Here is a 14,290-nt window from a genome sequence, read left to right on the forward strand (position 1 = left end):
ATCCACGTTATCCAGACACCGGATGTAGCCTATCAGCATCACCACCACGTTCTTCGCATAGGCCTATAACGTCTTATGGATGAAAGGTTTCATTGTTTATATGTTTTTTATTAAAAGCTATGAATAATGTTCCCTAAATCGCACAATTTCATTGCCGTTAACGTGTTTACTCCCACTTGCAGGCATGAATGAAATGTAAGCCCTAAAATCGCCTTAATTTATTTTCTATCCCCCATGAAGTCTTACTGGAATGTAAGCTCATCACATCACCGATGGGAAGCAATTGGAATTATTGATCAAAAGCCGAGTTTGGGCTCCTGGGCTTTTTCCACTGTCTCAAGCATGAATTTGCAAATAAGAGGTTTGCTAGATACAATTCAGTAGATGAAGCCTACTATTAGTTGCAAATACCAACACAAAACAAGGCTCATTTTCTGTAAATAGTTTAATATTAAATAAAAAAAGACTCCCATATAAAAAGAAAGCTACAGTCCACAATTCAATCTTTAAACATAAGTATTGAAAGCAAGGGTATGAGAAAATACTTAATTACAATTCCCCCCAAAATTCACAATTCATTGTTGTCTCTAACAATATAAAATCAAAATAAAACACATTAGCTGTACATATTTACAAATCTCCAAGTGTAGAAATTGCATAATCTGCTTCTTTTCATTTTATTTAAATACAGTAAGAGATGCCAGTATTATTGGGCTGGCAGATAGTGTACAGAGCAAAGCCATTTGAAGGACAAAGAAAGTATAACTCTATCCCACCAAAAATACATTGCGTTACAAACCCACACAAGATGGGCAAAAAATTATGTAGAAAATAAATACAACTACTGAGCGATATTGTATGCTAAAAAAACATGGCAAATTATATTTATTTTATACTAATACACATTTTTGAGAGAAAGAGATTTTGTTTAACAAATGTCACAACATATTGTAATGGCCATCTCAGTTTCTGGACTGGAATCCCGTTGAAAATCTGTGGTTAGAATTGAAGAGGGTAGGCCATGAGAACAGACAAAAGGGTATCAAAGATCTGGTAAGATAATGTATGGAGGAATGGTCTAAACCAATGTGTTCTCCAATCACATAAAAAAGATAAAACATTTAAAGGCTCAGTGCCATTATCCTCACAAGGTGAGTTAAAGGAATTGAATTCAGAGGTGCCAATAAGTTTGACCCCTATCTATGAGAAAAAAAAACATTTCTTACTAAACAAAATCTCTGTTTCCAATTGTATAAAATATCATTTTTAAACATTTTGGAGCATACAATAGCTCAGTATTAGGATTTTTTGTTGTTGTAATTTTTGTTCAATCTTTACCAAGGGTGCCAATAATTGTTGACTTGAATGTATATCTCAACACACTATTTCTTCAGCCATTCCCGTCAAAGGAAATAATTGAAATGTACATTGTTTGCTAAATATCACAGAGAATATGTTGGAGTGTATCACAAAACATGACCACCAGATCGAGCTGGTACATTTAAAACCTCTACAGGATCGGTGTCCCCCTGCGGGACGGTTGAGCTAACGTAGGCTAATGTGATTAGCATGAGGTTGTAAGTAACAAGAACATTTCCCACGACATAGACATATCTGATAGGGCCAGAAAGATTACATTCGTGTTAATTTAACTGCACTGTACTATTTAAAGTAGCTATTACAGTGAAATAATACCATGCTATTGTTTGAGGAGAGTGCACAGTTATGAATTTGAAAATGTATTAATAAACCAATTAGGCACATTTGGGCAGTCTTGATACAACATTTTGAACAGAAACACAATAGTTCATTGAATCAGTATAAAACATTGCACATACACTGCTGTCATCTAGTGGGCAAAATCTAAATTGCTCCTAGATTCCTAAGTCATTTATTGGCCTTTCTCTTGCATTTCAAAGACAAAAATAAAAGTAAAAAATAAACATGTTTTTTTCCCTCCTCTGTATTATCTTTTACCAGATCTAATGTGCTATATTATCCTACAGTACTTTCACATTTCCACAAAAGTGTTCCCTTTAAAATGGTATCAATAATATGCATATCCTTGTTTCAGGGCATGAGCTACATGCAGATAGATTTGGGTGTCATTTTTAGAAAACTGGAGAGAGAAAAAAAGTGTCCTACCGTGAAAGCTTATCTTGAATGTGGGTTGTTAGTAGTGTCAAGTCATGCCCATTTCACATTATCTTTATGAACTTGAAAATATGACTTCAGAATATTTAGGCTGGAGAGTTTGCTGGCCAACTCATTGATTCTGCTTTGTGATACACCCCCTGATTGGGAATTATTACTTTTGCCATTGCATGGTTTCCACATCAAGGCTATGTGTTGGGTAGTAGTGTGTCTGTCTGCAGAGAAGCCTGAGACTGTCTGTCACAGATGCATGGTCTCTCTCTCTCTCTCTCTTGGTACACATACTGTATGACTACCACAGTGAAAGAGCTCAGCAACAGCAAGCATCTCTAGTGGTTGGTATAAGTTGCCCCACAACTCAGGTCCAGGATTAGATATATTTTGTATCCTCATAAGGATTTGGGTTATCTGATCCTAGATCTGTGGTCAGGGATAACGTCTAGCATCTCGAAAACACTCTTGGAACATACACAAACCACACATATCATACAATCTCAAACAGAGAGCAAACGTAGGTCATTCAAGTAGATACTCTTATCCTGACTCACAGTAAACGCACTGAGAAACAGTACAGGTTTTTTTTTTGTAGACAATGCTAACACTTACATCATAACGGATCTCAATCAATAACGCCAAGCAACCACACAGACTTAAGACGGGTCTTCTCCTAAGTGAAATCATCCACAGAATTATGTTTATTTTTTTTATCTAGATCACTCCTGTTCAAAGGTAAGAGGTTGGCATGATGATATAGTAGTGCAGTTGAAAAACAGTGGGGGAGCCAGGATTATATAAAGCAGTGGTAGTGGGTGAGGTTGGCGGTGAAGGGGAAACAGTCACTGTCTCTGGGACCTGGCCCCCCGCCGCCTCCTGCCCCGGACCGACCTCTCAGGCTTCAGCAGCACCACCTACAACACAGACACACGTCAGCATCAGAACTGCTGTCAGAAAACAGGCCGTGGCAACTGAGCTGATATAATAGGTCCAATTATGTTCAAATGAGAGTTGCGGGAAGGTCTGGTGCTTTTACCGTGGGTTTAGGTTCCTCTAGGGCTGGAGCATCCAGATCTCGGAAATCCTCCAGCACATTCTGTAGCCTAAGACACACAAAGAAATGAATATCACTATATATACAAACACACACACTGAGTGTACAAAGCATTAAGGACACCTGCTCTTTCCATGACATGCATTGACAAGGTGAAAGCTACAGTACGATCCCTTGATGTCACCTGTTAAATCCACATAGAAGAAGGGGAGGAGACAGGGTTAAAGAAGGATTTTTAAGCCTCGAGACAATCGAGACGTTGATTGTGTACGGTGTGCCATTCAGAGGGTGCATGGGCAAGACAAAAGATTTCGGTGCCTCTGAACAAGGTGCCAGGCGCAGCGGTTTGTGTCAAGAGCTGCAGCGCTGCCGTTTCCCGCGTGTATAAAGAATAGCCCACCACACAAAGAACACACAGTCAACTTGACAACTGTGGGAAGCATTGTAGTCAACATGGGCCAGCATCCCTGTGAAACGCTTTCGACACCTTGTAGAGTCCATGCAACTTCCTAATATTGAGTTGCACTCCCTTTGGCCCTCAGAACAGCCTCAATTCATCGATGCTCTGCTCTACAAGGTGTCGAACACACATATAGTGCATACGGAAAGTATTCAGACCCCTTGACTTGATCCACATTTTGTTACATTACAGCGTTTTTCTAAAATGGATTAAATTGTTTTTCCCCCCATCAAAATACACACACAATAACCCAAAATGACAAAGCAAAAACAGTTTTGAAATCTTTAGAATTTTTTTGAAAATGTATTACAAATAATAAACTGAAATAATCACATTTATTTTTTTATATTTAATATTCAGACCCTTTACTCAGTACTTTGTTGAAGCAGCTTTGCCAGCAATTACAGCCTTGAGTCTTCTTGGGTATGACGCTACAAGTTTGGCACAACTGCATTTGGGGAGTTTCTCCCATTCTTCCTTGCAAATCCTCTCAAGCTCTGTCAGGTTCGATGGGGTGCGTCGCTGCACAGCTATTTTCAGGTCTCTCCAGAGATGTTTGATTAGGTTCAAGTCCAGGCTCTGGCTGGAACACTCAAGGACATTCAGAGACTTGTCCCAAAGCCACTCCTACATTGTCTTGACTGTGTGCTTAGGGTCGTTGTCCTATTGGAAGGTGAACCTTCGCCCCAGTCTGAGGTCCTGAGCACTCTGGAGCAGGTTTTCATCAAGAATCTCTCTGTACTTAGTTCCATTCTATCTTTCCCTCGATCCTGACTAGTCTCCCAGTCCCTGCCGCTGAAAAACATCCCCACATCATGATGCTGCCACCACCATGTTTCACTGTAGGGATGGTGCCAGGTTTCCTCCAGACGTGATGCTTGGCATTCAGGCCGAAGAGTTCGATCTTGTTTTCATCAGACCAGAGAATCTGGTTTCTAATGGTCTGAGAGTCCTTTAGGTGGCTTTTGGCAAACTCCAAGAGGGCTGTCATGTGCCTTTTACTGAGGAGTGGCTTCCATCTGGCCTCTCTGCCAAATCCTATCCAATCAATTGAATTTACCACAGGTGGACTCCATTCAAGCTGTAGAAACATCTCAAAGATGATCATCAGCTCAATTTCGAGTCTCATAGCAAAGGGTCTGAATACTTACGTAAATAAGGTGTTAAATAAATTTTGAATACATTTGCAGAAATGTATAAAAACCTGTTTTTGAGCTCACGTTTGTTTTCTCTTCCTGCCCCTCCTGGCTCCCGCCGTTTGGGCAGTTAGGTTCTGAAAGGGAAAAAGGCCACTGAAATCAATAAGGCACAAATGATATCTCAAATCTTTCTCTGCATGTTATGTAATATGCAATATTGTGGAGGAATGGCATTTTGAACCATGCAGTGTTAAAAACAATACATCCTTATGGCTCACCCTGCCCTGCTCAATGTGCTGCAGACCCACAGTCTCCTCCTTAGGGCAGCTGCCCCCATCTCTGGGGCTCAGGTACCCCCCCTGCCTGGGGTCTGTCCCCATTCCTATCTGTGACAGCCTGGCTGTACGACTCGGTCTTGGCTTCCTCAAGGTAGATGGGAGGCAGAGGGGGGTTAGTGTGGCCCTCTGGGACCCCTGGCTTGCTCTGCAGGGGTGTGGACGAGCCGTCGTTGCTGGATTTGGGGGTGCCCTGAGCCGGGGAGTGGGCCGCCTCCAAGTTGAGCCGGGACAGTTCCGGGTTCCTCAGGGAGCAGGCCAGGCGAGGGCTCAGGGACAGGGGGGCGGTGGGGGCAGGGGGCTCCCCAGGGTAGGAGGGGGGGTAAGGCACAGAGGACGTCGGCCCCAGTCTGAGCTGCTTCTTGCTCTTTAGCACTGACCTGGAGGAAAGAGGTGTAGATGGTGTCCATGAAGGAGGCATAGGGGTCCAGGACACTCCCCACGGAGCCCTCACCACGTTGGGACACGGGGGTACGGACAGGACAGGGGCTGGGCGCAGCCTCCGGGGTAAGCCGATTGGCTGGAATATCCTCCTGAGGGGCGGGGCTGTCTTTTTCCTGTAAGGAGATTGTCTTTTCTCCCTCGGAGGGCGGCGCCATATTGAGCTGAAGGAGGAAGAGGAACGGCTGATGTGATCAACATCCAATACTGATATTTAAAAATCACAGGACAAGGCTCGTGTCAGGAGTCGGAACACAACAAGTACCTGGATGTTGTTGAGGAGGTTGATGGCCCCATCAGGGCCCTGGAGTAGAGGCATGCCCAGGCCAGAGGTCTGTACGGGGGGGAGGAGGAGAGGGCCTGCACCTAGCCCCAGCAGACTGTGGAGGCTAGTCAGAGCAGACAGGTCTCCTACAAAGACACATGGTTCATCACCAAAATGGTTTCTGAATGATCAACATGTGGGTAATGTACAAGATATAGCTTTGTTGTAGCTGTTCCCCACAGTTGTGCATAACACACTATTCGGAGAGTTAAATGTAATAGACAATACTAACTATGATTCAGCATAGCGAGGGCTTGGGACTATAAGGTTCTTTTAGCATTTTTGTCAAAATGTAGTTATTCTGTTCAATGTTCTCTAACTATATAGTACTCTAAAACACCCCCAAAAGAATGCTGTTAAGTTCAAAAGAACACAAGATAAAGAATATTGCTGACACCATTCAAACCGGTGAGGGTTCAGAACTTTAAAAGCCAATTATTTCAGAATCAATAGGCAACAAAAGCGCTTGATATTACTAGCAGTGGAAATTAACGGTGCTGTGACTAACCTAGTAGGCCTGGGTTGAGGAGAGTGGGCAGTAACTGGTGGAGAACAGGGTTGTCCTTCCCCTGGACAGACAGGGGGATGAGGGTGTCCACCCCCCCATCAGGGCCTGAAGCGGAGACCTGGATGGAGACGGGACCAAAACGTCAAACTGACCTCTCTAATACAGATAGAGCCAACTCTTTCACAAGGGCAAACTACTGAGTACGAGCACTAAGATAAGGGAGGGAGCCTACCTGAGGTGGGGGTTGTTGGGGTAGGGGGAGCTGAGGGGTGGTCGGGAGGTCAGTAGAGCCCAGGGCAGCGTTTAGCAGAGTGGGGCTGAGGGAGAGGAAGCCCGGGGGAGGGAGAGGAGCGGGGAGCAGGAGCGACTGCAGGGCCTGGAGGGGCCCCTCGGCTGGGGGCAGCAGGCCCTGGAGGGCCTCAAGGAGCCCAGGGCCGGGGAGGGAGGATAGGTCCAGGAGTCCAGAGCCTTTATCCAGAGACAAACCCTCCAACAAGGCTGGGATGTGCTGCTGCTGCAGGGGGAGGTCCAGGCTCAGCTGGCCCAGCCCAGACAGGGGCAACATGGCAGCCTGCTGTTGGCCAAGGAGCAGTGAGGCCATAAGGAGAGCCTGGAGGCCCAGTTTCTCCCCTATACCCAGATCACCCTCCTGGCCTGGGGTAAGGGTGGCAGAGTGGGGTAGAAGTGGGTTCAACAGACCCAGGAGATTGAGAGGCAGCTCTCCCTGACCTCCCATTAGAGAGGGGAGCAGGCTAAACGGAAAGTTGTGGTTCAGATGGGCAGTCTGTTGTTGTTTCTGGTGTTGCTCTTGGTGTTGTTCATGCTGTAACAGTAGTTGTTGGTGTTCCGATTGTTGTTGATGATGATGATGATCAGGCAGTTGATGGTGTTGCTGTGAGGTGTTAGAGGTGGGGAGGTGACACTGCTGACCGCCCAGCCACAGGCCCAGGGGCAGGGAGCCCAGGATGGTGGGATCCAAGAGGGAGGGCAGGCCGGCTGTGGCAGACAGGAGCTGGAGGAGCTGCTCCTGGCTCATGAAGGGGAAGGCTTCGGCCAAGGGTAAGGAGCTGGGGGAGTCCCCTAGGGAAGGGGTGTTGCAGGAGCCGGGGCTGCAACCTCCTGGGGTTTTGCTCACTGTCGAGCTACGATGATCAACACTCTCAGGCTCTTGCACCCCTAGAGAGGATAAAATAGAACCCGGATGAAAAGGAGCGAGGGAGATGATTGTTCAAAATGCACAGTGCTCAACAACAACTAACACGAATACAGTCGAATGAACAATGAATCAATTTTCCTATTCCGTGGACTTCGCCTAGTTACAGACAGAATTTCAAGGCTCAACCTCACCTGTAGTGTTGTTGCCGGTGGTTGTGTCCAGGCCCCCTTCCTCCAGAGGCGTGGTGGAGGAGGCTGCCAGCAGGGCCAGCACGTGGTTACTAAGATCCAGGGGTCTGGGGGAGGTGGTGCTGCTGCAGCTGGTGACGGTGGCGCTATGGTTGGAGGTGGGGGTGCTGTTGGGAGGATGACCCAGGCTGAGACCAGGGCCTAGTGTTGATATGCTCTCAATCTCCACTGATGCACTGACGTCAGGCAAGGTCTGGCACATGGGAGACTGTAAGGTGGTGGTGGCGGCATCCATGGGTTGGTTTTGGGCCTGCCGTAGCCGATCAGGGGTGTGTCGGGTGGGCGAGGGGCTACTGCGATGGTGTGCTGACTGAGCGTTGGACAGGGCCGTGGAGGGAGACCGTCTCTGTTTGGGACTGGCCTTCGTATGTGGAGACTGTGCACTAGCACTACCAAGCCTGGACAATGACTGAGTGGGAGACAGGGGCTGTGACAGGCCCTGCATGGTACAGGGATGAGAGGGGGACTGCATGGGGAATGGTCTAATGTTTAAATGGGAGGGAGAGGGAGACTGCCTGGGGCTCTGCCTCGTGCCTCCTGTACCGTGTCCAGAGCCGGGCTGGGCTCCGGCGGCTTGGGCGTTCTGCATACTGAGCAGGTGAAGCAGAGCGGAGAGAGGCTGGGTGGGGGGATCCGGTTGACCTGCCATGATTGTAGTGAAGTCCAGGGCGCCGTCAGGCTGCTTCTGAGGACCTGTGAGCGGGCAGGAGTGTCGGACTGAGAGCCTCAGACCCTGGAGGTGGTTCTCCGACGTGGCAGAGTGGGACGAGCCTGAGGTAGAGGAGGGTTGAGAGTGCAAGGCGGAGAGGTTGAGCACGTCACCGGGGGTTCTGAGAACGCTCACCTGGGAGTCCTTCAGCATGCTGAGCACCGTGGGCGAACGCCGCTGCCGCTTCCTGTGGGACGTCCGGTCTGTAGGGGAGAGGTGCAGGGGACTCGAGGCTAGGGGCTGCGAGAGGGTGGCGCAGGGGTGGAGGAGCAGGTGGGAGGCTGTAGGGAGAGGCCTAGTGATGGAGGGATGGCTGTTGTTGTGTAAAGTGCTGTTTGTTACCTTTGACTGCCGGGACTCTTTCGAGACCTCCAGAGAGGTGGCCGAGCTGAGGACGCTGGCTGAATTGGAACTGTGGTCGTGGGCCATCTGGATGGCCAGCTGAGCCTTAGCTGCTGCCGAGAGGAGACTACTGGCAGGAAACGAGGCTGTGTGTGGTTGCTTCTGGTGGTTCAAGAACTGTCCAAGAGGCAACCCAGAAGGACCAGCACTGATCCCCATGCCTGAGCCGGTGGCAGAAGCAGGTGCCTTTGTGGGCTTCTCACCCTTTTCAAGAGCTAGAGAGAGGATCTGAGGATTGCTTTGGTTGCTCAGTGAGTTTGTGTTAAGGATGTGATTATTAGTGCTACCGTTGCCTGAGTTCCTAAACTGCTCTAAGATGTCCTCGAGCTTGTATTTGGGGAAATGGAGGTTAGGGGACCCCCCGGGTAGAGGAGAGTGTGGGGAAGAAGAGGATATCCTTCTGGGGGGGTAGCCGCCCAGCACCACCCCTCCCACCTCCTGTTCAGAAAGCGAGGAAGAGGCGGAGGGGTGGCGTGAGCGCTGGCGGGGAGAGGGGGAACATGAGGGGGACAGGAGAGATCCAATGATGATACCATGTGGGTGGCTCTGCCCTCCCCTTCCCAGTGTCCCAGGGGAGGAGGGAGGAAGGGGAGAAAGGGGCCCCAGATGAGGAGATCTGGGGGCTTCCGGAGTCTGGGGTGTCCTCTGACCCTGACTGAAGTTGTGAGACGTGGGGGTGCATGGGGACCTCTGAGGTGCCCCATAGCTGGAGAATTGAGAGGTGGTGGGAGGGAAATGGAGAAGAGGGGGCAGTCTCTTCAGAATCTCAGGAGAGTGATGAGAGTTAGTGCTAGCATGTGAGAGGGGTGAGGAACCATTGTAAGAATACACAAGTTGGGGGGAATATTTAGGACTGCCACAAGGGTTGTGGTTGAGATTATTGTTGGGCCTGGATTGGACTAGATGGTGTTTAGAGGGATAAGTGCCACGTTCTTCTTCTTCCCTGTCCACTCTCATCCTCTTTGGATCTTGGTTCTCCATAATGGCGCTGGTGACCTCTGCAAACAAACAAAACACCTACATTAAGGGCTGGCACAATAATCGTATGGTTGACAACAACGGACGATAACCATGAAACAAAACAAAAACACTGTCATAATGGTCTCAATTCAACTTTATTTTCAAGTAAATATAGTTTCCCAAAAAGCTTTCTTTTTTTCTCCATTCATTTTTAAGTGTAGAGGGTAAAGTTGGCAGGCCTAATCATTTTACGGGCAGAATGGCATGGTCGGGAGGAGAAGATTATTTTGAATAAGTCCCAAGCGGTCAAAACCATTCGTTTTTTAAGACGGGTTTCACAAAAGCTGCGTTGTAATCATTAGGTATGTCGTAGCACATTTTCAAAGATGCAAAATTATACGTTACAAACTACAAACTAAAACTACTGTGACAATAACAGTGGTCATTTGCATGACAATTAATCACTACCCAAAACCCCATAATTGTCACAGAACTAACCAACACGATTAGTTACATTTCTGAGAGCAATTTTTTAATGGCACCATGAAAACCGGTAATAGCAGTACAATATCCGACAAGTACTTCTGTTATATTAGACCTCATTTTTTTTCTTTCATATTTACCTGTGTGACAGGAAACATAGGGCAGCTGTGAAGCCTGCATACTGCGACAGAGCGCTGCCATGGCAACCACTTTCCTTCGATGGTTACAGAGCTTTGTCATGTCCTGCTCTGCCTTCCCCACCAGCTGGCTGCGCTGCTGAACTTTGACCCCTAGGCTAAAGTTAAACACCTGCCCGAGACAATAAAGGAACATACCTTCAGCAAACCGCGGTCAAAATCAGGCGTGACACAGCGGAAATCAGATGGGAGATGCAGAGGGAAAAGTGAGGTCTCCTTTACCTTGTGGATGACCAGCGGACATTCCAGACCACACTTGCATGTGCCGTCGGTCAACAGATAAGACTTAACCTCCTCCAGTGAAGACAGGAACGTGCCACTTGGACTGTTGGAATGGACACGGATGCAGGAGATTCGTTTTTAAATAAAAGAGAAGGGAAATCAAATATATTTGACAATTCCCTGCTCTAGCCCAGCTTTTGGGAAATGAAGACAACACACACCCAGACTAGTCTGAATATATAATATGGAATAACATCGTATAAGACACATAAGAATAGATTAAATGTTCAGAACACAAGCACTATGCCCGTTACTGGACTCGCTTACCTGACATACACCACAAGCCCGTCCTCCACTCTCCTCTGCCAGCCAATGGGGACTTGTATTGCCACAGTGTGAACTCCATCCGTGTCTCCACTGCCACTCTCACTGCCTCCCATCATTTTGTCAAAACCGCCTTGCAGCACCTTTGGGATAGAAGTGGCGGGAACAAATGTAGTATGAATCAGGGCTGTGGACGATCCCAGAATGGCAATATTTCGTCCATGGGAAAAATGGAAACATGAAGCAGATCAAACTCTTTAGTAGTTTATAAAAACCTGTAGTACGTAACATATTGTGTGCTTTAGATTGGAAAATAAATAAAAGTGACTGGATTTTGGACAACATAATATTTGTTTCCAACATTACCTATTTATTGCCTAACGCCATTTGCACACCCTGTATATAGACTTTCTTTTTTTCTTTCTCTATTGTGCTGTTGACTGTACGCCTGTTTATTCCATGTGTAACTCTGTGTTGTTCTTTGTGTCGCAATGCTTTGCTTTATCTTGGCCAGGTCGCAGTCGTAAATGAGAACTTGTTCTCAACTATCCTACCTGGTTAAATAAAGGTGAATTTTTTTTTAAATGACAGCTTTTTCCTTAAGATGTGAAACCCTCTTCGTGTTTTGTTTCCTGGTCACGATACTAACGAGTATCACAATACTGGTATTGTCCCAGCCCTAGTATGAATGCATGAGAGCTTTAATGAACAACTATTACGACAACAGTACTGAGATTTTGGATTTCAATATTTCCCCACCAAAAACACAACCAGAGTTCCAACTCATAGAAACCAATATAAAGTCAAACAGAGCATGGCTGATGAGTGAGGAAGGATATCATGTCGTTTTACCTTGTCATCTTTGAAAAGCCCAAGATAGTATTGGCTATGGTATCCACCGTTTGAAGGCCATGGTGTCAGCGGAGGAGAACAGACTCTGCCAACCTCCTTCCGAACACCTTGCAGAACTCTCCAAGAACGAAGTCTTCTAGCCCTACTTCAGAAGTCAGCCCCTCCAAAAAACGCTGCAGCTCACACTCGGGCCACTGTATATATGCAATTGAAGATAAAGATGTACCTAGTTAGTTAGCCTTTAAATAAACACATGCAATGTTGAACAAAAGGGATCTCTCAATTCTGATCGCTACAATAACCCACACAGACATCGAAGGGAATGCATATTTGGACATGCCTAGTTGTATTTCAATTGAGTCAGTAGCGTAGTATCAAATAGCTAGCTAGTTGGATGTTGAAATGAGAAGGGAAACCCAGCATTTGTAACCTGATAATAGAATAGGTAAATGCACACTCTACTTATCTAATATATTACAAGAGAAAGCGACACGCAAAGTAGCGAAATCACATGCACGACGAGGAAGGTCCTATATCCAACCTCGGGCTAGCTTTATCCCAACTAGCTAGCCAACTAACGTAAACGAACCAATGTTGCAGTCTGATGTTTCGTGACAGGTTGATGGACACAGTGCGAAATAACAGCATTTTAATCATGAGAACTTGGGGGGGGGGGGGTTGTTTATAACTAGTCATGCATGCTAGCTAGATAACGAAGAATTGAGCGAATTGCATTCAACCGTTCTGTTCTAAAACAAGCTCTCGAAGTTTTTGGAGTCTTCTCCTGTAAGCTCGCGGGAGAACACATAGTTAGCTGGCTTGGTAATGCTAAACTATTTTGGATGTTAACCTTATCTAGACAGCCAATACGATGATCAATCTTTCAGTGCAGTCTTTTCGCCACCAATCAAATCTCCGCCGGTCTATTAGATCGCTACATCTGCCCATCGGGTTAAAAACAAAGGGCAATAATGCTTCATTTTACTGCGCCTATGATCTTGGGGCGAAGCTAGCTCGCTAGCATTGACAGACATTTACTTGATTCTGTAGTGTCCCAAGACCCACCGATGTCCGATCGTGTCGCCAAATTATTCAGTTATTATCTCCAGACACTGCTCGATCAGGTCGGTGTAGGTTGAGCAAAAAAATAGCGTAGCTGATGCACCTTTTAATCCCTATTTCACGGTTTCAATTTTTTTCTTGCAGATTCCGTGCAAAAAAAGAATGGAGTTTTCTAAGGAGCATGCGCACTTGGGATGCGAGAGACTGTTGTACCCACAATGCAATTGGACCTTTGTAGTGGTAGTCAAAGAGTGTGTACTATGTTGACAAGATAGTTAAGTGATCGCTCTAACAATGGAAATACATGTCCTCAAAGATGGAAGGCAGGCGCGAGGAAGCGACATCTGGTGGAACCATTCCAGCCAATGAGATGGCGAGATACACGTGTCAACAACAAGCCATGGAGATAGATAGAGCCGGGGTTTGCCAAACTTTATTGCTTCGTGTCTCACCAATTGAGGTGTCTTTTGAGTCCTGACCAACCATATGGGTTAGGCGGTGAAAAAACATACACAGACCATACAATAAGTAAAAAATACAACCTTGGCAGCAGAGAGAAAATGTTACAGTTTTAAAGCTAATTTCCTGCAAATCTACACATTTTGTAATGGAGCTGAAATAAAATGTTTCCGTTTTATAGCACATTTTTCTGCAATACATTTTTCCATATGGCTAATGCTATGTTCTTATGATAACAAAGTCAATTAGGGGCCTGATTGTCTCGTTTTTGTTTTGATGATTGTAAGTATTTAAAGATTCTAGGCTATTTCTATTCGGTTTTAGTTGTTGACGTTTACCCTGAAAGCGTTTTTTTTCCATCCCTAAAATGTTTGTTTTTTTATTACCAAAAATGTAATTCCATGACCCACCTGGACCCCTGCCGCAACCCACAAGTGAGTCCCGACCCACAGTTTGGGAACCACTGAAATAGAGGACTCATCTTTGTATCTGTGCTATTATAGCGTCTGTGACAGCACGGGCAGTGCCAATGCCATCTCCATTTAAAGTACAGTTTCTTCTTCCTCATTGACTGATTGCTCCAAACTCATAGGAATCCCCACCCAGTTGACTACTTTAAAATGGTGGAAGCCCTCAGTGGCAATGTCCATGCTCAAACAGGTTAGATGCATGATGAGTCCTCTATCTATCTATATGACAATAAACACAACTCAATATTAGGTCGTTTTTTCAAAGTATGTCGAAATGCCACGTGCGTCCACTTATATTGGTGCATTGTAACAACCTAAACATTACGAAACGTTTAT

At 46.1% G+C, this 14,290-nt stretch overlaps 1 protein-coding gene across 3 annotated transcripts; it reads right to left on the reverse strand.

Moving 5' to 3' along the window:
• Window positions 1-427: 427 nt before the first annotated feature.
• On the reverse strand, window positions 428-13,220 carry LOC124031745 (methyl-CpG-binding domain protein 6-like). Of its 3 annotated transcripts, none has more exons than XM_046343364.1 (13): window positions 13,129-13,220; window positions 11,964-12,157; window positions 11,115-11,254; window positions 10,788-10,890; window positions 10,509-10,677; window positions 7,758-9,923; window positions 6,643-7,586; window positions 6,411-6,528; window positions 5,843-5,988; window positions 5,080-5,741; window positions 4,883-4,935; window positions 3,185-3,251; window positions 428-3,062 (listed from the first exon to the last, which is right to left on the reverse strand). In XM_046343364.1, the coding sequence occupies exons 3-10, from the start codon at window positions 11,228-11,230 to the stop codon at window positions 5,253-5,255; spliced, it is 4,251 nt and encodes a 1,416-aa protein (XP_046199320.1). In that variant the 5' UTR covers window positions 11,231-11,254; window positions 11,964-12,157; window positions 13,129-13,220; the 3' UTR covers window positions 428-3,062; window positions 3,185-3,251; window positions 4,883-4,935; window positions 5,080-5,252. The 3 variants fall into 3 exon arrangements, with proteins under 3 accessions (XP_046199320.1, XP_046199317.1, XP_046199319.1); XM_046343361.1 differs by having other exon boundaries at window positions 13,029-13,218; XM_046343363.1 differs by having other exon boundaries at window positions 13,002-13,218.
• Between the last annotated feature and the right edge of the window lie 1,070 nt (window positions 13,221-14,290).

Source organism: Oncorhynchus gorbuscha, linkage group LG03 (assembly GCF_021184085.1).
Source record: "Oncorhynchus gorbuscha isolate QuinsamMale2020 ecotype Even-year linkage group LG03, OgorEven_v1.0, whole genome shotgun sequence".
Classification (NCBI taxonomy): Eukaryota; Metazoa; Chordata; class Actinopteri; order Salmoniformes; family Salmonidae; genus Oncorhynchus; species Oncorhynchus gorbuscha.